Source organism: Acomys russatus, chromosome 8 (genome assembly GCF_903995435.1).
Source record: "Acomys russatus chromosome 8, mAcoRus1.1, whole genome shotgun sequence".
NCBI classification, from domain to species: domain Eukaryota; kingdom Metazoa; phylum Chordata; class Mammalia; order Rodentia; family Muridae; genus Acomys; species Acomys russatus.
Genome location: NC_067144.1, coordinates 38,763,724 through 38,786,718, shown reverse-complemented (window position 1 = coordinate 38,786,718; position 22,995 = coordinate 38,763,724). Strand labels below are relative to the sequence as shown.

General features: G+C 40.9%; 1 protein-coding gene across 1 annotated transcript; it reads left to right on the top strand.

Moving 5' to 3' along the window:
- The first annotated feature begins 358 nt into the window (after positions 1 to 358).
- On the top strand, positions 359 to 16,280 carry Lnp1 (leukemia NUP98 fusion partner 1). Its single transcript, XM_051150070.1, has 3 exons — positions 359 to 882; positions 12,133 to 12,363; positions 15,913 to 16,280. The coding sequence occupies exons 1-3, from the start codon at positions 721 to 723 to the stop codon at positions 16,060 to 16,062; spliced, it is 543 nt and encodes a 180-aa protein (XP_051006027.1). The 5' UTR covers positions 359 to 720; the 3' UTR covers positions 16,063 to 16,280.
- The last annotated feature ends 6,715 nt before the right edge of the window (positions 16,281 to 22,995 follow it).

The following is a 22,995-nucleotide window of genomic DNA, read 5'->3' as shown; positions in this document are numbered from 1 at the left end:
TTTGGACAGAAGGAAAGTGTCGTGTGAGAAGAGGGGTTATAGTGGCTGGCAGCATAGGAGTACACATATATAAAAATTCATTAAGTTCTACACTTAAGATTTATATATTTTATATGTATGATACTCATATCTATACATGTACAGATAATACTTAAATAAAAGAATCCAACTTGATCTGGAAACAGATTTTTTTATATATTAGTTTTATTTATTAGAAAAGCATCTTGTCTCAGATCGGACATGCCCACAGCTCACAATCTTGTGAGTTGCCGTTGTCTATTTTTCAGATGTGGCCCTGTTTCAGAGCCAGCCTGGAGCTGATAAGCATATTGTGAGGGTCATGCTTCATTGCCATTGACAGCTGGAGATGCCACCACATGCCTTTGGCAGAACGGCTCAGAGAAAACCAGGCAGTGGACTGTGCTGCCCACCCTTAGGCTGTGAGGCACAGCCGTGGAAACAGGAGGATTAAAAAGCCTCTCAATTTAAAGAGACAAGGGGGAGGGGAGCGCGGGCTGCACAGTTTATAAATAGACATTGCTCCAGGCTGCCTGATGATGAAGTGGCTGTTTGGTAAATTTTTCTTTTTTCAGGATGCCATTATCAGAGACCGTTCCAAACACCAGGTTCGCTTAGTGGTCCGGGTGGGTTTCATCAAATCTTGGGCTGTATTTCTGCCAGTTTTAGGGGCAGGCCTTTAATATTTCAAGTCACATTCCCATGGAGCACAGAGATGGTGATGATGATGATGATGATGTGTCTTTTGCAAAGTGGATGAGCAGCTTCTGGGGTCACAGCTGGAGAGACAAGGATGAACGAGGACTCCGGGACCACCACCGACCACAAGAAATAAGCTCCAGGAAGGCTTCTCTGCCCTGCCCAGTGAGTTACCATAAAGTCAGGGGAAACTGGAGTGGACTGCGGGGGGTGTGGTTCATTTGGAGGATATTTGAGGAGTTCTTTGGCTTAAATTAATATTCCCAAACCTTTGTCCATTCTTATAAAAATATTTTTTATCTGTTTGAGTTGCCCTTTAAGAAGTCTGGTTTTTAATGTTTTAAGTAATGGTCTCTTCGTTTTCAGTAATCTAAGATATTTTGTTCCTAGTCCATGATAATTCAGAAATCATCACACTGAGTGTTAGTATTTGGGCCAAAGGAGAGGAATTAGTTGTTCTGTGTAGGTGTTGTGGGTCAGTGTGTGGTTTCCAGTTTCCTCTTTGCAACAGTGAAATAAGCTCAGTATATGACAGCCTTTCAGGAACTGGAGACTCCACATAGCAAGTCACTGCCTTTTATAAGTATGCACACCTTTTCTTTTGGTTGCCACTGCTTTTATGGTTAGAAACGGAACAGCTCACAATCCCTTCCCATTGCAGCCAGAGGCAGGGGGCACAGTGACAAAGGGGTCGGCGGGCTGGGCCAGATGAGGACACTTCTGCCGATGGCCAGCATGTCCCCTTCTTCAGCTGCGATGCTGGAAGGGTCCACACATGTCATCTGCCTCACAGGAACAGAGCAATAATAACGACATTTTTTCCCCCTACAAGTCACTTAGGATTTCAGCTAGTAGAAGCAGCTAACCCAGGCCCCTTATTTGCTGACCCCAGAACAAGTAATCGTGTTGTTAAATCTATTTAAGATCACTTCCAGGGTCTCAGATGCACACTGGTTATTACTTTTAATGCCATTGGCCCCCAGCTCGAGGGATGAGACATCTCTGAGATACAAATATTTCAAAACAAGCCCCCACCACATGGACGCTCAACGGGAAAGAGTCAGTGTGGGCACTTGCTCCCTCCTGTTTTCTTAGGTGGAGAGTGAAGCTGGGCTGGATGCTCTTTGTGAGACCCAGCTCCAAATTGCCATTTTCCTATTTAAAAAATAAATGCCCGCATGGCGTGCTCTCCTTTAATTTCAACACAACTTGAGAATGTTCCAGACCTGATGAGATTTTTCAGGATCTGTGAACCAGGAGTACCATTAGCCTGAAGCTTCCAGGTATGGGAACCAGGCAAAGATATGAAGAGAAAATGTGGGATTTACTGTTCATTGCGATGGCTTCCTAGAGTCACGGGGAATGTGAAAATAAAGGAAGCAGCCTGCTTTACAAAACATAGTTTCCTGAATTAACAGCAGCTTATTATACTTTTAAACACATATAATGTACTCTGTTTAGAAAATTCATGTTTAGCTTACAGCATTTTTCTTACCTTGAACTATTGGGGGAACCATGGATTTACTGTGAACAGGGTTTCTGAGGGTAGACTATAATGTATTTCCTGCTTGTCTCTAGTTTGGCTATTTTCTTTATTTAACCTGGTTAAAGTCTCCAAATAAATAAGCTATCTTATAATGAACAGATTAGCGTGCTTGAGTTTCCTTTAACAGACAAAATATAGAATGAAATTTCAAATCTGAGTGAGAGGGAAGTGAATGTCAGAGGACGCGGAGCTGATACTCTTTTGTTTAAATAAATAATGCTATATGTTTATAAATCAAATCTGTGTTTTATTATCAAAACAGGCTAGAATTTTTCTTATGTTGGAGCTATGTTGTGTTCAGGTTTCTGTTTAAATTAGTTCTTGGAGAATTTCACTCAACATGTTTTGGTCATATTTGCCTTTCTACCCACAACTCCTCCCAGACCTGTCCACACGTCTCGTGTCTTTTTTCTCTCATCAAGATCAAGTTGCAATTTGTGCTGCTGTGATGTTCTTGGATGTGTGGCCTTCCACTGCAGCTTAGTCAGCCTATCGGAGGCTACACTTTCAGAGAATACTAACCTTTCCTCCTCCAACAGCTAAGAATTACCAATAGCTACTTGACTATGGGTGGAACATTATGCCCAATTCCCCTCTTTATGCTGGGATTGGGTTTACCTTGAACTTTTGTAGGCTTCTGTGTGTTGCCGTCACCACTGTGTTCATATGTACACATGTCTCCTGTGACCAGAAGACACGGTTTCCTTGTAGTCATCTGCCACTCAAGCTGGTTTTAATATAACCTCTTATATTATTTCTGCCACCTGCTTCACAATGACCCCTGAGCTGCTGGAGGAGGAGGTGTGGTGTATATATGTTCCCATTTAGGGCTGCACATTCTGAAGTCAATTATTTTCTGCACCTTGGCCAGTTGTGTTGATTATCATCTATTGCAATGAGAAGCTCCTCTGAGGAAGGCTGAGAGATGCATTAATATATGGATATTATTGTAAGAGTTAGCGACTAGTAGCAGTAGGGTCTATGGTCAGTCTAGCAATAGGTTTCTGTCCTGATCATGGTACCAGGTATGGGTCTCATCATGTTGAGTGGGTCTTACATCTAATCAGAAAGTGGCTTGTTATCCCATGACATCCATTCCATGATTGCACCAGGGGACATGTCTTGCCAGGTTATTTTTTTATTGCAGCTCATAGGGTAGCATGTTTCCAGCACTGTGAAAACTAGCTAGTAAGGATATAGCTTTCAGGCGAGCACCAGCTTGATATATTGGCGTTCTATGACTCAAGAATGTGGTGTCTTCAGCAATAGAGCCTTACTGTCAAGTTCTGGACAATATAGGTTTTCACTTTTTGTGTTTTGTTTTAATCGCAATGAAAGTGATTAATAAGGGGAGGCAATTCTCTTATTCTAATCTTTTTTCATCTTCCTCATTGCTCAAATTGAAGCCTCTTCCCTCAGTAAATTGAAATAATCTAGGTTTATTATTAGTAAATGAATATGAAGAGATTCCTCCTTCTTGTTTGTTTTGAATTGTTCTTTCTAATAAATCTTTATCAGTCTTATGATTCAACAACACAGTAATAGATCATTAACTGATTCAATGTATTTATTGAGCACATGTTGTCCCAGACAATATGCCAAACATGGAGATTATCAAGTTAAAAAAAAAAAAAAAGGCACATAAGGTCCCTAATGCTTATAGAACTTTTCATCTAGGAGAAAACAGAAATGGGCAGAAAAAAATGAGGTATAATCAGGAGTGAGGGTCAGTCCTTCTCATAAATAACTGCTTTTATGCTGATTTAAAGACTTGGAGAAACCTGGCTTTAACCTATTGTCTTAGGTCAGGGGGAAGGTAAGATGAAGCCTGTTATTAGGCTCTCTGCCTTCTCCTTCCATTATTACAGGGGTGCAAAACAGAAGCACACCAGTTTCCATGCCAACCATTTACTCTGTTCACTGTATGTGTGTGTTTCTTATAGCTTAGTGGATTCAGTTGTCTGCTCATCTTCACAGCTTACTACGATTCTTGTGATCTTCTTCTGTATCCTTTGAGCCCCACGTTAGTGGGGCTGCAGCCACTTGAAACATCACTTGGAGAAGAGACTGACTGCCTTGACCTCTGAAGAGTCTTAAGCTCCTTCATGCTCCAGGGTAGACACCATGTATGACTATCCCTGTAAGGTGATTTGAGGGGAACAAACACGTCTCTACCCATCTACACCCAGCATGTTCTCCTTTTCCTTCTTCCGATCACATTTCTCTATTTTATATTCTTTTGACATATTTTCAAATTAAAGTAGTAAGTTCTCAGAATTTTAATCCTTGTCTGTGATAATCCTAAGGTTGCGTACATACTTATCTCTGTAGTGGCTCTCTCGTCATTGTGCACTTAAGAGGCAAACTGAAACAGATTCCAAAAGTACTTCTCAAGAAGATAGAAAGGCTACTGCAATATTTTATTATTGGCAGTGAATGGTATCTCATATTTTACATTATATTCATATTCAATTTTAACATGTAACCATTCTGTAATTCAGGAGAGTGAAGGACCGTAATGGAGCTTTTAACATAATGCCTTTATTCTCCTCTCTGGGATGTCACAGTGGGGGAGCTGCTACACAGGAAATAAGGTGACAGATTTTGAAGGAGCTCTTGGTGCTGTCTTCTGCTCCCACTGGCAGTGTGGCTCTAAACAAGATCTTTAAGGTCTTTGCTCAGAATCCTGTATATGAGACTGGTAGAAGTAGCACATCTCTCACAAAGGTACCATGGTGTTATAGTGAGTACCATACACAGATGCTCAACACAGCACCAGATATCAAAATAAATAATATTGTTAGAGACCACAAAACATGGCTGAAGAAAACTTCCAGAATACTTAAGGAAGAAAGAAAACAGCGCCATCTCATCTGGCAAGCCTTAGACGGTATAGGCTGCGTTACTATTGCCAACCAGCACCACGACCCTACTGGAACCTCATTATATATCCTCACTCGAGTGTTCCTTCCTTTCTTAGGCCCCCTTTATCCCTAGCCCACCAGCAAGCTCCTTTAGAGGCAGTGTCCCTACCCAAGTGTGGGGCTCATCCTCAGGTACAGAGCAGTCTGTGTTCCCCACTGAGCCTCTTCAGCTAACTCAGTCATCACACGTTAGAAGAGGTCTCTCTTACTCCCCCATCCAGGTCCCCAGCACTACATAAATATAAACAATTGACCTCATTCTTGCTTCGTGTGGTCATGTTTGTAGCTTGTTCTTTCCCCTGCATGTTCTGTCCTAAGAACGTAGCCGAGGACAATCATGAATGCCACGCCACACAAAACTGTAAACTTACCTAAAACATTGAAGCATTTCTTTTCCTTTTTTTTTTTTTTTTTGAGACAAGGTTTCTCTGTGTAGCCTTAGCTGTCTTGGACTCGCTTTATTGACCAGGCTGGACTCACTTTGTAGACCAGGCTGGCCTCAAACTCACAGCTATCCACCCGACTCTGCCTCCTGAGTGCTGGGATTAAGTGTGTACGCCATCATGCCCGACTATTTTGTTTTTTTTTTTTTTAATTTTGGTAACTTGATCATGAGATTCTGAAGCATGAACTTTGAAGATGAGGTTGAGTTTAATGTCAAACTTCCTGCCATTCAGGCAGAATAGTCATATGCCCAGTGTGTGAATGTCTGCCTCTTAACCAAACCCTGATGGAAGAGGTAAATTAGAAACACACACACACACACACACACACACACACACACACACACACACACACACACACACAATCTTAAATACATAAGTAAAACCTCCCAATTTTCTCGGTATTCATAATGTTACTGTATGTATATTTTCAGCCACTTGGTCGTGGGTAACAAATTGCTGTGCTCATTCCTAGAAAGGACCACTTCTGTTCTCAGCATTCTTTAGTTGCCTGTCGTTCTTCATGTACGGTTGAGGGCTCTTCATCTTCCCCCGCCCACATTATCATGTGTATTGGTATAGTCCTTGTTCACTCATGTTAGGCAGCTATACTGGTGAGACTTTATAGGTGAAGCTTCTGACTTTCTTAGAAAACACAATCTAACAGCAAACCCCTTGGTCCTCTGGCTCTTTAATTTTCATATGCATCCATCTATTCAGTCTACATCTGAGTCATGATATGAACAAGTCAAGGGGCCAGTTTCTACAACATTGCCCTTGATGTGGCAAAGCAAAAAGTCTAATGCAGAAGAGACACAGTGAGCACTGTTAGCCAGATCATTGGTTAGAGCTGTGTAGTATCACAAAAGAGAGGAGGGGGATCCTAGGACAGACTCTCCTAGAGACTTGATCCCATTGCCGCGGCTGAGGAAGGCTTTATGTTTCTCCAGAGAGTGAAAATGATTACCCAGGTCAAAGTGGAAACAATGGGTGGAACACAGACAAGCAACAACACAATAAAAAAAATTTCCCAATGCTGTAAGTTAACCACAGATGATAATGGCATCAGATGATTATGACTGGCCTTGAGAGACACTTAAGGGAATGGCTGACTGCACATCTGGTACTGAGGGCAGCTCCTCAGTGTCCTGAAACCAAGTGAACGGCACTGCCACCCACAGAGTGTGGGCACAATGAAGGACACTTGAGATGAAACATGATGGGGCCTTTTAAAGAAGAAAATTATAACAACGTGAAGATTTTTGACTTTCATTTTCAGCAATTAAACTCATAAAGAAGAAATTACTAGTTACAATGAGTTATTGTGGAATGACAGCAACTGCCATCATTGTGAGGGTAAGAACCAGGTACGGAAATGTGTCCTAACGCAAGACCTCGGCATACTCATTGCATTTCCCTGCAGCTTTGCTAGCAGTGCCCCTTTTAGCATATTGAATATACTTATTATCTTAGATGATTTGTCCCTTAGTCTTTGCACCAAACATGCTCATGGGTTTCCTGCCACATTTAGAGAGTTAGAGGCCACTGAACTGGTCTGAATTATGAATCTTACCAGTGAATGTTATGGCATCTAGTACTTTCTTCTTGTCTGTTTCTCTCAGTTTAAGGAACCCATTCTTCCCATTTCTAGGAGATGTTCAGGGAAATATCTGAACCTAGGTTTCAGTCATTTAGGATTGTCTCTGCCTCAGTCATTTCTGAAGAAGTGCTGGGCTAGGCACAATACCTCTGGGTTGGCAGGTTTGATTTTTCCTTAGTATTATGAACATCTCATGCCACTCTTCCCTGCCACATAACTTCCTGTTGAGAAATAAGATGTGAAGTGCATTGAAAGCCCCTGTGTGTTATTTGTTTCTTTACTTGTTCCTGAGTTTAGGGTCTTCTGTTTTATCTCACTAACCTTTGGAAAATTCATTTTAATTCCTCTGGTGTGTTTGGGGAAACTTACTATAAGTTACAGTATATTTGAGTGGAATCTGACTATGACTTTTGACCTGGGATTCCGTCTCTATGCCGAGGAATTTTCTTTTATAACTCTCAGAATCTTTCCCTTTGATATTCACCTGAGCCTCGGTGAGCTGAATGCTTTTTTTGTTCATGTTACTCACGCTCCCACGCTCTCTTCATTCGTCTTTCTTTTTAACTTCTTTATATTTCCAAGTAGTCTGTCTTCATGACATTTAGTTTTTCTTCTGTTGGATCTAGTCTGTTCTTGGTACCTTTCATTGTGCTTTAAGCTTTGCTTTATGTATTATTCACTCAAAGATTTTAGTCCTATTATTAAAAATTGCCTCCATGTTTCTGTGAAATTTCTTTGTTAGAGTATTTAATTACTTCCTCTGTGTTTTCTTGAAGCTTGTTGGGTTTCCTGAAACAGTTGCTTTGAGGTTTCCACTAAGAGTTACTGTACAGCCTAATGTGGTTAATTTCTGGTACCATATTTTGAATGCTAGGTATGATCATGTTCCTACTGATGTGCAATGCTGCCTGCACGTTGAAGGGTTAAGTATTTGTATCTGTACAATCTAGTTTTACTTGTGCCTGCTTATTTTTCTAAACCTAGGGTTCCTCCTGGTATTTTATCACTAGATGGCCTTAGTAAAGTGTTTAAAGCGTCACTGTTGGTGTGCTATTATATTTCAACACTAGAGGGAAATCCAAGCTCAGCTTTGTTCCAAACCTTAAGTTGGTGTGCTGGATCACATGACCCAAGCAGTACTTTAAAAAGATGCTCTGTCCCCAAGGCCTCAGGTAGATCCAAAGGCTTTGTCCATAGTTTCTGGTTTGTAGTTAGATTGTGGGAATCTGCCTGGTTCCTGGAAAACTTACTGTGGAAAGTATTCCCTCTATATTATGCTGTTTGGATTTTCTGGAGAACTGGAATAAGCAGTTGAGTGATCACCGATACTAAAACGTTGGCTCACGCTCTAAACACAAGGTCAATGCCTGCTGAGACTGTGCAGTACCCATGCAAGCGAAGGGCCACATGTCTGTATACTGCCACTTGCTGAGGTAGCCTCATGGCTCCAGACTTCTAAACCAGCTACAGATAGAAAGATAGCTGGATGATATCGCTCTCCTCTGTCTCTCTCTGTCGATCTCTGTCTCTGTCTCTGTCTCTCTCGCTCTCTCCCCACCCCTCTGGCATTAGGACTTTTGCAAAAGTTCTGATTGTGGCACTGGCCTCATTGTGGGGGCCACTAGTCTGTCACTGAGTTGCAAGGCAGTCCCAGTCTTCACACCATTCATACCCTTCGTGAATATGTTCTTGCTCCGTGTTGTGCTGTCTGAGTTGTGGGTAGTTTTGTCTATATGGTCCCTTGGCTTTCTAGACTGACGCCAAGCTTGGTAACTTAGTCTGGCTCCTACAGCCACAAAGATCTGAAGGCTCAGATCTCTATACATGTCTACCCCATGCCTGGTGTGGCTATAAGCTGAAACATGGAACTATCCTATCTGTGTACAGACCTCCACCAGATGCTAGGGGATGGTGTCTAGAGGCCCCGTTTATAAGATTGGGGCTAAATCTAGAATCTTGGTTTCTGTCTGGTGTGAGTGTCATGGTAGTAAGCCCTGGCCCTGAACTACAATTCTAAGTCTTATGGTAACTCCTCTGTCCTTCTCAACAATGTTGAGTCTTTTCCTTTTGCTGCTCAAGGTTAAGGGAGGGGTGGCACTGCCTTGACTGCTTATCTAATGTCATTTCAGAGGTCTATTCTGTGGGCACAGTTGGGGTGCAGGGACTGTTGGGCTCCTGACAGTGGGTTTTATTGGAGTAGGTATGATTCTGGGTTTTGAGCCTAAGGTCTTGATTTAGTTCCTATTTCTCCATTCCACAGGCTGCACATTGCTTAGAGGTGGACAACAGGCATCTTTTCTTGTCTTCGTCAATGTGATGCCCCTTCCCCTGCCATTAACTTTTGAAATCAAGCACTAATGCACTCTTTCCTGGCACCCTTAGCTCCTGCAGTTTGGTGCATGAATATCATTCAAAATGATGCATCTATTGGGAAGAGACGGCCAGTGTATCCATCATTGTGTTCCGTGTCTGCATTCTACAGAATGTAGCTGGTGCTCTGATGGACTAAGATTTGTTTTTAAAGACACAGAGAGAATAAAACTAGCAGAACAAAGGGGAAAATTAGATCATTTCCAAGTTTCTTTTCTTAAGATTTGGGATAAGGCAACAAAATGGTAGGAAAATGACTTTTTGGCTACCGCGAAGTAACTGTAGACCTCTATATTTATTTACCTAACAATCAAACCAAGGCTTACTTCATCAGCATGCCCATTGAAACCAACTTGCTTGAGAAATTCAGCTGAATTATTTCTCCTGTTTAAAAGATTTTTAGTCCAGCATCATGGTTGCTCTGTCAAGGGATCACATCCAAAGACCTAGGTCTGAGTAATCTTGTTCGAATACAGACACACCCTTAGTGCACATCTTTAATCTCTCTGGCAGGAACATATACAGGACACACCTTTAATACTTCTGGTTGAAATTTAGCGCACACCTTAAATCCCAAACAATGATGTCTAATTGAAGGGCAGGCAAAATCAGAGAAAAGATTGGATGGAATGAGTCAGAGATAGGATACCCTAACTCTTTTGAGAACAGACAGAAAAGAGAAGCTACTTAAGAGCAGCTGAGAGAGGTAGGACAGGGAGGAAGGGAGAGAGAGAGAGATCAGGAAAGTTTGTGGAGACAGTAGAGTTTGGGAGTACAGTACAGTACAATTCAGTTGAGTGCAGTTGAGTTTGTGCAGTTCTGCTTATAGAGTTCAGAGGCAGTTTGTCCACAAAGAGCTTCAGTAAGAAGCAGAGAGAAGCCAGATTGAATCAGTTAGCTTGGAGAGTAGTTTTGAGCCAGAACAGCTGAGTTGAAACAGCCAGCCAGAGTTCAGAATGAGTTAGAAAGGATGAGATTATTCAAGAGGAATTTTCAGAGACTGAAAACTTTCTGGGCTTAGGTGCAGATAGAGGCTGGAAGCTGAAGCCTTCCAGATCTGAGCTTTCAGAAGATTAGATTGTATGAAGCTAGACGCTTCCAGGCCTAAGCCTAGGGACATTTAGATAGAAATGCTCTGGGCTCAGCCCAAGCTACTGCATTTGCAAAACTTGGGTATGGCTCTCATCTCATCCCCTCATCTGAGGAAATAAAAATAAATTACATTCCTGTTTTCTTAGTTCAATGGCTTGGAAATTTAGCACGAGTGACTCTATTTTTATTTTAGCCTCATTTGCTGGGAGCCAATGTGGAAGCCTGACCCAAAACACAGAGTTTTATGGAACACCTCACCCGCATACCCCCACCCATACCCCTTCCAACCCCCCAAGCATATATATATATATATATATATATATATATATATATATATATATATATATGGTATATATTTATCAGTTTGAGAGTCTATGGAACACCATGGGAAGTTAAGAAGGCAGCTAAGAGGACAGGTCATAAATGATATCAATTATGATTATAGCTAGAAATTTATGCCCAGACATATGTAAGGAGACACTGAAGAATGAAAAGAGAAAGAAAAGGAAAGAACTAATGCAGAACCTTGGAGACTTTCCACACTAACGAGCTGAAGAGATAAGTAAACAAAAATGCCTGAGTTGCCTTGACAGAAAGATCAAAGGAAGCTAAAGATGTACAGTGATGAAAGGGAGGAAAAATAATGTTTCCAGAAGGGTCCCTTGGGAAACAAAGTGGAATATGATTTAGTGACCAAGACAGACTAAACAGTGTGCAGAATTGGGTAACATGGAGATAAATGTCCTCAGTACAAAGTCTGCACTGAAGTGGGCTAGAGATGGATGAAAGCTGAGAGAGCATTGTGGTTCTTTTAGGAAGTCTGGCTTCTCTGAACTCCGCCTTCTGTTTATTTTCCAAATATGGCTTCAGTATTGACGTCTTTATGTTTTATGAGCTCTATGTCTAGAAGCCTTCATGGCATGGCTGTGAACGTTCTCAATATTTTCTAGGCATTGATAATGTGTAGATTTTTAAAAGTTTTTGTTTCTGCTGAAGTTTATGCTGCTTTTGATGTCTATTGTGATATATATGCATATAGATATACATACATAAATTAGTTGTTCCTCATATTTTCTCCTTATTTTCTATAACAAAGTCCATAAATATTCATTTTTTTTCATTATTTCTGAAACATTTGTAGTGTCACTAAATTTTTTGAAGGATTCAGAAATGTATTCTGGCAATTTTATCAAAGGCTTGGGGATCTTGACTCTCTTCCTGGAAGAGTAGCAAGCAATGGTTGTAGTCTGGAGGTGTCCTGCACACTATTTGAACCACTGACTCTACTGCCTCATGGCAGAAGGAAGCTCATACTGACACAGAAGACAAAAATTTCCCAAAACATGTGATTTCTTTAGCTGTTATTTTTTATGTATCCTGTCTCTTTGTTAGTATACATACCTTTTATGAGGTGAGCTTAACAAAATTCTACGTTCCTAGTTTCCTGCATTTCCCGGCGTTACATCACCTGACTGCCACCCCAGACGACATTCCCATGAGGACCAGGGATCCAGAAGCCAACTTTCCACGCGGTATCACAGAAAACACTCAGTGGATGGGCCATTCAAGGAGCCAACGGACTCACGAAGAGGAACTCAGTTCAAAATGCAGGGATTTTCAGAATCCTTTGAGCAACACCTGTGCCTTCAGAGCAAGCACTCTCCCGCTGCGGTATGTGACAGACAGAACTGTTATTATTTAAGCCATATATTGCAGAAAATAAAAAAAAAGTTAGCTAATAATGCTTATTATTAGATGGCCTATTATTATTATTATGGAAATATTATCTAATCCTCTGTCATAACCAATAAAATACATTTTATTTTACCTGGGGTTGGGCATATATTAACCTAGTAAACTATTTCATTAACTCCAGCCCCGTATCATGCCGTCTGCTTTAATCACTTTTATCTGGGATACCTCCCATCCAAAATTCCATAACCACCTGCTTATGCGTTCATCTGGGCCACTTCTCTCCATGCAGATCCACAGAGTCACTTCCTCTAGGCCATGTGGTTCTTTATCTCTCCCACTGCAATTCTGTTCTCCCACTCTTCTCAGGTACCGTCTCCCCTCTTTCTCAAGAGTCTTCTCTCCCCAAAGCCCAGGAACCTTAGCTCCACCCCTCACTTCTGCCCTGCCCAGGTATAGGCCTTTTATTTAGCCAATCATGAATAATTTCTTAGGCAAGGTTAAAAATGTCATTTGGGATATGTGCTTGTCTGCTTCTAAAAGACGGCAAGCAGACCTCCAGGAGAAAACTAACTAATATTAGCATACATAGCACCTGGCCAATCCTCAATAGCCAATAGGGCAGGAAGCCCAAAGCTCTCTTCTTCTTCAGGTTTGAGGAGGCCAAGTCTAACTTGTTTCATTCATAGCTTATGATTAACCCCTTGGAAAATATCACTCAGTATTTTTATGATAATTTAATATTTAATATCTATTTTCATATCAGATCTAGAGTATATTGTAAAATATCCATGCAAAATTAAATGCATTTTTATGATGCACATTTTTGAAATATTTTCCTTTTGAATAACGCACATAGCAGTCTTAAGATAACTACATTAAAAACTAACATTTATCAATAAGAATTTATATATATATATATATAAACAGTGGAATTTATCAGTAAATGTATAGCCATGCACATGAAAAGAAAGAGGGGGAGGGAGGGAGAAACAGAGAGAGGGAATGGAGAGAGTTTCTAAACCATTGGTTCTAGCAAAGATGCCAGGATACCAAAATTTGAGAATGCTCACATCTCTTTTACAAACATGTTTCCATGTAATCTATCTCTAGGTTACGTTTAATGCTTAGGACAATGTACAAGCTATGGATATAGTTATTACAATGAATTGTTTAAGAAATATGAATGAGGAAAAACTGGACATTTTCAGAACAGAAAACTTTTCCTGAATATTTTTAGTAATTTGTTGGTTGAATTTACAGGTATAGAACTCAGGGTAAGGAAAGGCCAACTGTGGTATCTTCTGTTTAAAGAACAAATTGTGCTAACATGTAGATTTATATTTTTAAAAATATCAGGATGAGAAAAGCCAAAACCTGCATTTGTGGCCTGTTTCTCACCAATGATGTTAGATTATATTGAATTTCTTTCTTTTCTCTTCTCTTCTCTTCTCTTCTTTTCTTTTCTTTTCCCTTCCCTTCCTTTCCCTTCTCTTCCCTTCCTTTCCCTTCTCTTCCCTTCCTTTCCCTTCTCTTCCCTTCCCCTCCCTTCCCTTCCCTTCCCTTCCTTTCCCTTCCCTTCCCTTCCTGTCCCTTCCCTTCCCTTCCTTTCCCTTCTCTTCCCTTCCTTTCCCTTCTCTTCCCTTCCTTTCCCTTCTCTTCCCTTCCCTACCCTTCCCTTCCCTTCCTTTCCCTCCCCTTCCCTTCCCTACCCTTCGCTACCCTTCCCTTCCCTTCCCTACCCTCTCTCTTCTCTTCTACCCTCCTTCTCCTTCTCATATTTCTACTTCTCTTCCTTCTGCTTGTCTTACCCTCCTTTCCTTTCCTTTTGAGATACGTTCTTGTTGTGAAGGTCCATCTACCCTGGAATTTGTTACATAGCCCAGACTGGACTCAAATACTTGATTCTCCTAGCTCAGCCTCCAGAGCACTGGAATTTCAGGCATATGCCAACATGCCTGGCTAAATCTTCTATTTTTTGACATTAAAACTTGGACTATTTTGATTTCCAAATAAAAGAAAAATATGTAGTTCAGATAGTTATTCTGATCTCTTTATTGAGATATTATGCACACACCCTAAAATCCATTCAAGGACATGCTCAAGTGTTATGACATATCCCCATAAAGCTGTATTGTCACCAGCCGTTATTAGTCTCACTGTGCTTTAGGTTTATCTTTAAAGCAGTTTTATTGTTTGAGAATTTCAAACACGCATGGAATAACCCCCTATTTTCTCACTTCCGACTCCTTCTCTATCCCCAATTACTTTTACCTCTTGGTTTTCTGTGCTCTCTTTCTCTCCATCTTTTTTTTTTAAACCACTGAGTGTACTTATTTGTCAGTGTCTTACCACCTAGGAGTACGGTAGGGCTTTAAGAATCCCTCCCCATCCACTGGCTGCTGGCTTGATCTTGGGCTTGCAGTTAGTCTCTTTGAGATCATTATCGATGATTGTTTTTGAGATAATCTAATTTCAGTAGGAGGAAAGCTAATCTGGAAAAAAAAATCATCACTGTAAGTTTTCTTTTTATATTGCTCTGGAAAGTACTAAAGACAACCATGACCGCTAAATGTAAATTTTGATTACATGAATATAAGTGATCGATCCAATGGAAGAAAAAAGTCAGAACTTCCTCACAGAGCTGGTCTAATTTTCGGTTTTCTCTTAATTTTTATCTCAGCATCATTATTTGTCTTTCTTTCTGACCTTAATGAAGGAACCATGTTGGATAGAAATACAGCATCTGAGATGACCACCACTTGGACCAGGCACCTCCATAACTTTGTACCAGTCAGGCTGAGGAAGTCACACGACTGCCACTCATGATAGCATATGTCCCACAGGCACTTAACTCTTTTTAAATTTATAATTCAAGCAAGGGGAAGTGAATTTCCCCTGATTGTTGTGCATAAATATACATAGATGTGGCAGTTATCAATGTCATTCTTTTTGCCCCAAAATTGCCTCTAAAAGGCACTACCTGGACATCAAAATTGAAGAACCCTCCCCAAAAGTTCCCTGTCATATAACCGTATTGGAGTTATCATTGTACCACCAGCCGTTTTTCATTTCCCTTTAGGTTTATGTACTGATGCTATCTCTCACTCCATATAGGTGGAGGGTCTAGAAGGTAGAGTCTATTTAATGCTGTATATTCTGATCCTAGAACAAGAGTCTATCTATGTTCAATAAATCAGTAAAGTACTGTAAATGGTCCCACCACTCTCCTCCCAGTCAATTACTGGAGAATGATGATTTGGTTCTATGTCCTTCCTAAACAATGGATTGTTTACATAGCTCTTACATTAAAACTGAACTAAAAACTCTTCTCTTTATGATTAAAACCTCTATTGAAATGTCAAATTGGGTTGCTGTTCATTTATAGGCTAGAATGTAACAGGTAGACATCTGCTACAAAAATCAGAGCTTTCCATCTGGTTGTTGGGACAAATGTGGGACATAGTCAGCTGCTGTTTGCTGTTGCTTTTTTTTTTTTTTTTTTACCATTTTCTGATACTCTTCCAGGGACCCAAAGGGAGGAAAGAGAGAAACGAAAGACATTGTCTAGAGACCGACATGAGATCCTACAAGAAAGTGGAGGACAGAAGAAGCTCGATGAAGGAAGCACACGGAGATGCACCCATGGCTCCCCTGATGGAAAAGGCACCAGAGTGATGCTCTGACAGATGCCACTGGTTGTTCTGAGACCCTGCTCTTCCTGCAGAACGGCAGCTGGACAGAGTGTCTGCAGATGTTGAGACTGAAGTGGCCAGTTGCAATGGCTGTTTCTCACAATGGCTTGTGTCACACTCCAGCATCTTACTAGAGTGTGCAATCTTCATTTTATGTCCTTCCATAATAAGAAAAAAAAATAAAGTCATTTGAATAGAAAAACAGAATTCCTGAAATTATATAATGCGGTTTTGTAGTTTCTAAGGAGCCACTTACATATCATCCCCAATGTGCCTTTTCCAGATCATCCTCTCAGGTCATCCTAAACAAAAGTCATTGTTATCTTTAAATTTACTTCATTATTCCAGGTAATAAAGCTTGTGAAATAGCCATTACTTGATGAAAATTAGTAGTCACTGTGTGAAGTACTACCCTTTACATTTTAACACATTACCTTACTATACTGAAGTAAGACTTTGTACTGGGGCTCTCTGAAAGTCCGATCTAAGAGGACATAGCATTAGCTTTCCTGTCACTGTGGCAGAATTTCTGGCATGAACACCTTCAGTTTCATAGTTTAATAGGGGTCAGTTCTTCAGGGTAGACAGGGCACGATGGAGCAGAGAAGTCCACACTGTGGAGGCCAGGAAGCAGGGGAAGAAACGAGTGGAAAAGGCAGAAAATGACTTTCAAAGACACACTCTTAATCACTTGCTTCCTTCAACCACAGCTCACTTTTCAGTCTTCATTTCCCTCTGAAAACATCACCCCCAGCTGGGGACAAAGCATCCGATATGAGCTTGTGGGAGATAAGGCATCTTCAAATCTTGTGTAAAAACACAAGTGCGTATTTACTAGGGGAGTTGCCACACATAATTACGGAGGCACAGGAGTCTTGTGACAGGCTGTCTGAAAGCTAAAGAAGCAGATAGTATGGCCAGGCTAAGTTCAAAGCTCTTAGGACCAGGGAGTCAAAAGGGCCTGGCCCTACTACCTAGGAGATACTTGACTTCCCCCCCGCCCCCTTCTCTTCTTCTTTCTCAAATGCCTTACAGCCACATTAGAAAACTGTCCTAGCATTCATGACTGTTTCAGGGGCTTTTGCTTTGGTGGCGGAAACTTCAGCCATGGTTTTGGTCACTAAAGGGCTATGAGAGCCTCAGACACCTCCAATAACAAGGTCGGAGAGGAACATCCTTTTCACTCAGAGACAGTGTGAGTACGGAGTTCCCTTTTTCCTTTATAAGAAGCAGGATCCTCTGGATGGGGAGGCCTGGTGGCACTCAGAGGAAGGATAGCAGGTTACCAAGAAGAGACTCAATACCCTAAGAGCATATATAGGGGGGGGGGAGGTCCACCTCAGTCACAGACATAGGGGAGGGGAGTAGGGGGGAAGCGGGAGGGAGGGAAGAATAGGAGGATACAAGAAATGGGCTAACAATTGAGATGTAATATGAAAAAAAAAAAAAAAAAAAAAAAAAGCAGGACTCGCAGCCTCACGGAGCCAGTCTGCTCTGCAGTCATTTGGGCTGTGTGAGGGGTCTAAATGAAGCATCTCTTGGATGTTTACATTTCAGCTGCTCTTGGTCTCAGTCTCAGGCAAAGCAGGCTGAGCTGGCAACACTAGCTGCTGCTGTTCCGCATGGCCAGTAGCTAGAACAGGCAATTGAGCAAAAGCATATGTGGCTGACTGGCAGCGGCGCGGGGATGAACGCCAAAGCTACCTGAACTCGCTGAAAGTGAATTGGCCTTTCCGTTTCTTTTCTCTTTTAAAATTTAATTTATTTTTATTTTGTTAGAGAAGGAAGAGTTTATGTTGGCTTTCTGGTGCAGAGACATAGGGCAGATACGGGGCAGCATGGGAGCAGGCACGGTGCCCAGAACAGGAAGCCCAGAGCTTGGTTTTGTGTGTGTGTTCTTGAGTTGTAAGCACAGAACGGGGTGAACTGGAAACACAGCAAGTGTATGTAACTCTTTGTTTTTGTTTTTGTTTTTTGAGACAGTTTCTCTGTGTAGCCTTGGCTGTCCTAGACTCGCTTTGTAGAACCAGGCAGGCCTCAAACTCACAGCATCCGCTGAGTGCTGGGATTAAAGGCGTGCCACCACACCTGCCTCTAGCACTCTAACTCTCTCTCTCTCTCTCTCTCTCTCTCTCTCTCTCTCTCTCTCTCTCTCTCTCTCTCTCTCTCTGTATTCATGAATTCATTTATTTTTATTTTCTTTCTTTCTTTTTTTATTTCATTAATTCATGCAGATTACAACTCAATTGTTATTCCATCACTTGTATCCTCCCGGTCCTTCCCTCCCTCCCTCTTTCACCCTAATCCCCTCCCCTAGGTCTAGACCTCCTCCCCCATTATATGGTCATGGTCATAGGCTATCAAGTCTCATCTTGGAGGCCTGCTTACTTTTTCCTTGAGTGCCACCAGGCCTCCCCACCAAGGGGAGGTGGTCAAATATGGGGCACCAGAGTTCATGTCAGAGTCAGTCCCTGCTTTCCACATAACTGTGGAGAATGTACCAAGTCTGGCTCTTAAAGATTGCTTTCTGTGACGTGTTTCCTCTGGCAAACCTATCTTTCCTAAAACCTCCTCAAATGGTGTCACCAACTAAAGACAAAACGTTCAAATAGCACAAACTGTGGAGCACCGTTCATTCAAACCACCACGTGGAGACAGGCCCATTCCTAGAGCTTGCTCACCAGTAAGACTGAGTGAGTCTGCAGTGAGCTGCAGGCTTGCCAAGACCTCACCTCCATTTTATATCCTTCCCTTACTCTCTTCTCTTTTCCCGTCTCTAAAAACAACCACTCTATCAACTAGCTGTGGGCTTAGCCTCTTAGAGCTAGGAAGATGTTTTTGTTATGGCTTTAATCCTTTGGTTTGTTTTAATTTTGATAAAAGTTTTTATATTATGTAACACACTAACAACGAAAACTAACATGTTGAAATTGACAAATTTCAATAGGAAATCAAAGGCTACTTACGGCTGCTGCCACTGAAGAGCTGCTAAGGTAGCCTTTTCAGGTCTTAATGCTCAAAGAGATGTCTGAGCCTTCTGCATGAATCATCTCTTAAGTCCCTGGGATATTTTTAGTTTCTGAACTATATTCATTAGATTTACCACGAGTAATTACCACAGGCAATTCTAATAACCTCTTAACTTTGAAAGCATATTTGACCCAGTTATGTTTATCTTAAGATGACTTTGATTTAGCCTTAATGTTGAAAAATATTGAAATGGAATTGAGTGAGTTCCTTTCATGACATTGAACATACTTAATAAATTCCTGGAATTAGGATGTTAACATCTTTATAGGTTAATGAACAAAATATTTTTAGCTTTTAAAGCATTTTGAAGTTTTTATTTGCACATGGATCCATTTTACATTAGGGATGTTTTTATCCAAGCATGTTTTGTATATTGAACATACTATGGATTTCCCCAACCCTCCTTTTTCTCATGCTTTCTTCTTTTGCTTCCTTTCCTTTTCCTTTTACCCAACTTTTAATTGTAATTTTTAAAACTTGTATGTTTTTGTTCTGTCTGGACCCTTAACCAAGTGAGCAGCACTCATGTGTAGAGAGCACACCCTCCTCGCTTGGCCCAATGATTCAAATACCAGTCTTTTCCAGACACAGCTCCGTCCCAAAACAAGACTTATCGAGCTATTGTCATATGCCTTGACCAGCAATTTGTAGCCATCACAAAACTATCCTTCTCTTTACTTGATTGTTGAAGAAATTGGAGTCTGGAAAGCTCTGTGGTTTCTTGGGGTGGAGGCAGAGCTCAGAGCCCATTCACTCTATGGCTGAGTTCCGGCTCCTCACAGGAAGCCACACCTCCTCTTCCCATTATAAACAGGTCTGTACTTGGTATGGAAGTGATGTGAATGCACATGATGGGCTGTTAGTGAGTCAAGTGAGTCAGTTACTACTTTGATTATATTGGTAAATACCAATTGTCTGGGGTCATCTTTGTGGTCCAGGCTTGAAGTTTGTATTTTATTTCTGTTTCCTCCCCTGGGGTGTGTATTTGTAGGGCATTCCTCACCTCTCTAACCATCCCCATTTATTTCTTCTCTCTGACTTAAATCTTTGGATTTAAGGGCAACTGGATTCTGATTCAGACCAGGGCCAAGGGGCAAAGCAGCAGATTAGCCAAGGACCAGAAACCAACACTCAGGCCGGTGATATCATTTCTTACATCCTTCGACTTGCCTACATCTATTATTTATCTGTCAGAAATGCCATTATCTTCTCTCTCTACCCAACTCTCAACCCTGCCTAGAGAAACTTCTTATCTGTATAGTTCAGGCCATCGCATCCCTTGGCCCTCCTTTCTCTCTCCTTTCTTTTCTTTCCTCCCATATCCATTCCTTCTTACTGTCACAGCTCCCAAAACCCAGAGGATGACTTGGTTTATGGTGTCAGGGTATATATCCTTACCTTTTCCCTTTAGTCTAGCGTCAACTAAAACTTCCATATCTCCACCCATTTCTCCCCATTGCTTTAATTATCCCCACTCCTGTGTATGTTTCTCCTGGCCACCTCCCATCCAACAACCTAGTACTTACCACTAGTTATTCTGGTTCCTTATCTCTTCTTTCTTTTCCTTTAGAATAATACTAAGACAGCAGCACCTACAATACCATAGGTGGCCCTTCACACCCAAATAAGCAATTAATAAGTGTCTGCTTTGTAATTGCCTGTCACTCTTGTTATTAGAGTGAATTAGCCACTATATAGTGATTATTGCGGCAAAAAGTACTCAACACACAAAGCCGAACTAGAGATAAGGCTTGGGGTTTGAAACACTTGCTCTCCTAGTTAGCTTCAGCAATCAACTTGACACAGCCTAGAGTTACCCAAGGAAGTCTCAGTTGGGAGGTTCGCTTCTGGAATGTTCCTGGTTGTTAAGCAGGTCTGTCCTAGGTTGAACAAAGAAGCTAGCCAAACAGGAACTTGGGAGTAAACCAGTAAGCAGCATTTCCCCATGCTTTTTGTTCCCTTGAGCTTCTGCCCTGACTTCTACTAGAACCTGAAGGTGAAATAAACACTTTCCCTTGCAAGTTTCTTTTGATTATGCTGTTTATCATGGCGGCAGAAAGCTAACTAAAACACTGTTCAACAGAGGAAAGCTTCACAACTGTTCCACAACCTAGCCTCTATTTAACACTGCGAACAAGTCTACTGCAGAAAGAGAAACAACCTAAACTAAAAGAAGCAGAGGAACAAATCTAACCAATTACTAACCCAAGATAGGCTGATCCCAGTGTGAAAACACAAGTGACATGAAAAACCAAAATACCTTGACTCCCACAGCAATTACAAACCTCATGCTAATGGCCGCCATCAAAATGACTTAGGTAAAATTTCAGATTCAGAATTTTAAAAAACGATTACAAACATGGTAAAACAATTCAAGCGGAACACTGGTATTTGCCAAGAGAACACAGATAGCTTAACAGAATAAGGTTGTAAATCCATAATATGATGACAGAAGTTAACAAAGAAATAGAAATACTGAAGAAAACCCAAACTCAAATGATCAGGGAAATGAAGAACACAATAAGTCAAGTAAAAGTACAGTGCAAAGTTTCACCAACATCAAGATGTGAAGACAAAATAGAAGAATTGGATGATTCAGTCAAAACCAACGAGAAATGTTTAAGTAAAATAAATGAATAGAACATGTAAGAACTCCGGCACTTCATGAAAACGCGAAACTTAGACATATAGGAAGGAGAATAAGTTCATGCAAAAGACATATAAAATATCTTTAAAATAGTAGAAGGGAAGTCCCTAAATCTAGGTAAAGAGAACCTTGTCTAGATACAAAAGGCACATACAAAACCAAACAGACAGGACCAGAATAGAAACTCCCAGAATCACATCATAGTTGATATGTTAAATGTACCAAAAGAGAAAGTATATTGAAATCTGCAAAATATCAGAGCTAAATCACATCCAAAGGCATGAATTTTCAATGCAAATGATAAAACCAAAAAAGGCTTGGACGGATGTCTTTCAAATTCTGAAAGACTGCAATTGCCAAACTAGTCTGATATACGCAGCAAAACCTGCATGCCATAATGGAAAACGGAAGAAAAACTTTCCACGATTAAAGCAGGCTAAAAGGAATTTGTGAGTACCACGCGAGTCCTACTGAGGCTACAAGAAGGAATACTTCAGTCTGAGAGAAAGATGTACAGATGTGAGAGATTATATGATGAAAAATATTCCATAGCACTCATTTAACGAAAGAGGACTCAGAATATCCTAAGCAGCAATACTTACCTTTCAGCAATGACTAAATATCAAAGATCACAGTTGACCCATGAAAAGTGGCCGACTAGCAGATTAGATTAGAAATCAAAATCTTTCCTTTTTCTGCCTCCAAGAAACACAGCTTACCACCAAAGAACTCAAGAACTTCAAGAAAACAAACAACTCAACCACAAAGTTAAGCATGAAACTAAACAATGAGTTCTCCAAAGAAGAAACATAAACTTCTGAGAAGTATTTTTTGAATGCTAAGCAGCCCTACCCATGAAGGAATGCAAATGAAAACTCTGTTGAGAGTTTTCTCTTACCCTAATTAGAATGGCTAAAAATTAGATTAAGAAAATGACAACAAATGCTGATGTGGATACAAAGAAGGGGAAAAACTTGTTGGTGAAAGTGAAAATCCGTGTAGCCACCATGGAAATCTGTGTGGCCCTAGACATAGATCTATCATATGGTGTAACTATGCCACTCTTATAACCAAAAGACTCTACATCCCACAACATAGATACTTGCATATGCACAAAGGTCTCTATATCCTGCTATAGAGATTCTTGCTTGTTCATGTTTATTCCTGCTCTACTCAGAATAGCCAGGAAATAGAAACACCCTAAACATGCACCAACTGGTAAACTAATAATGGAAATGT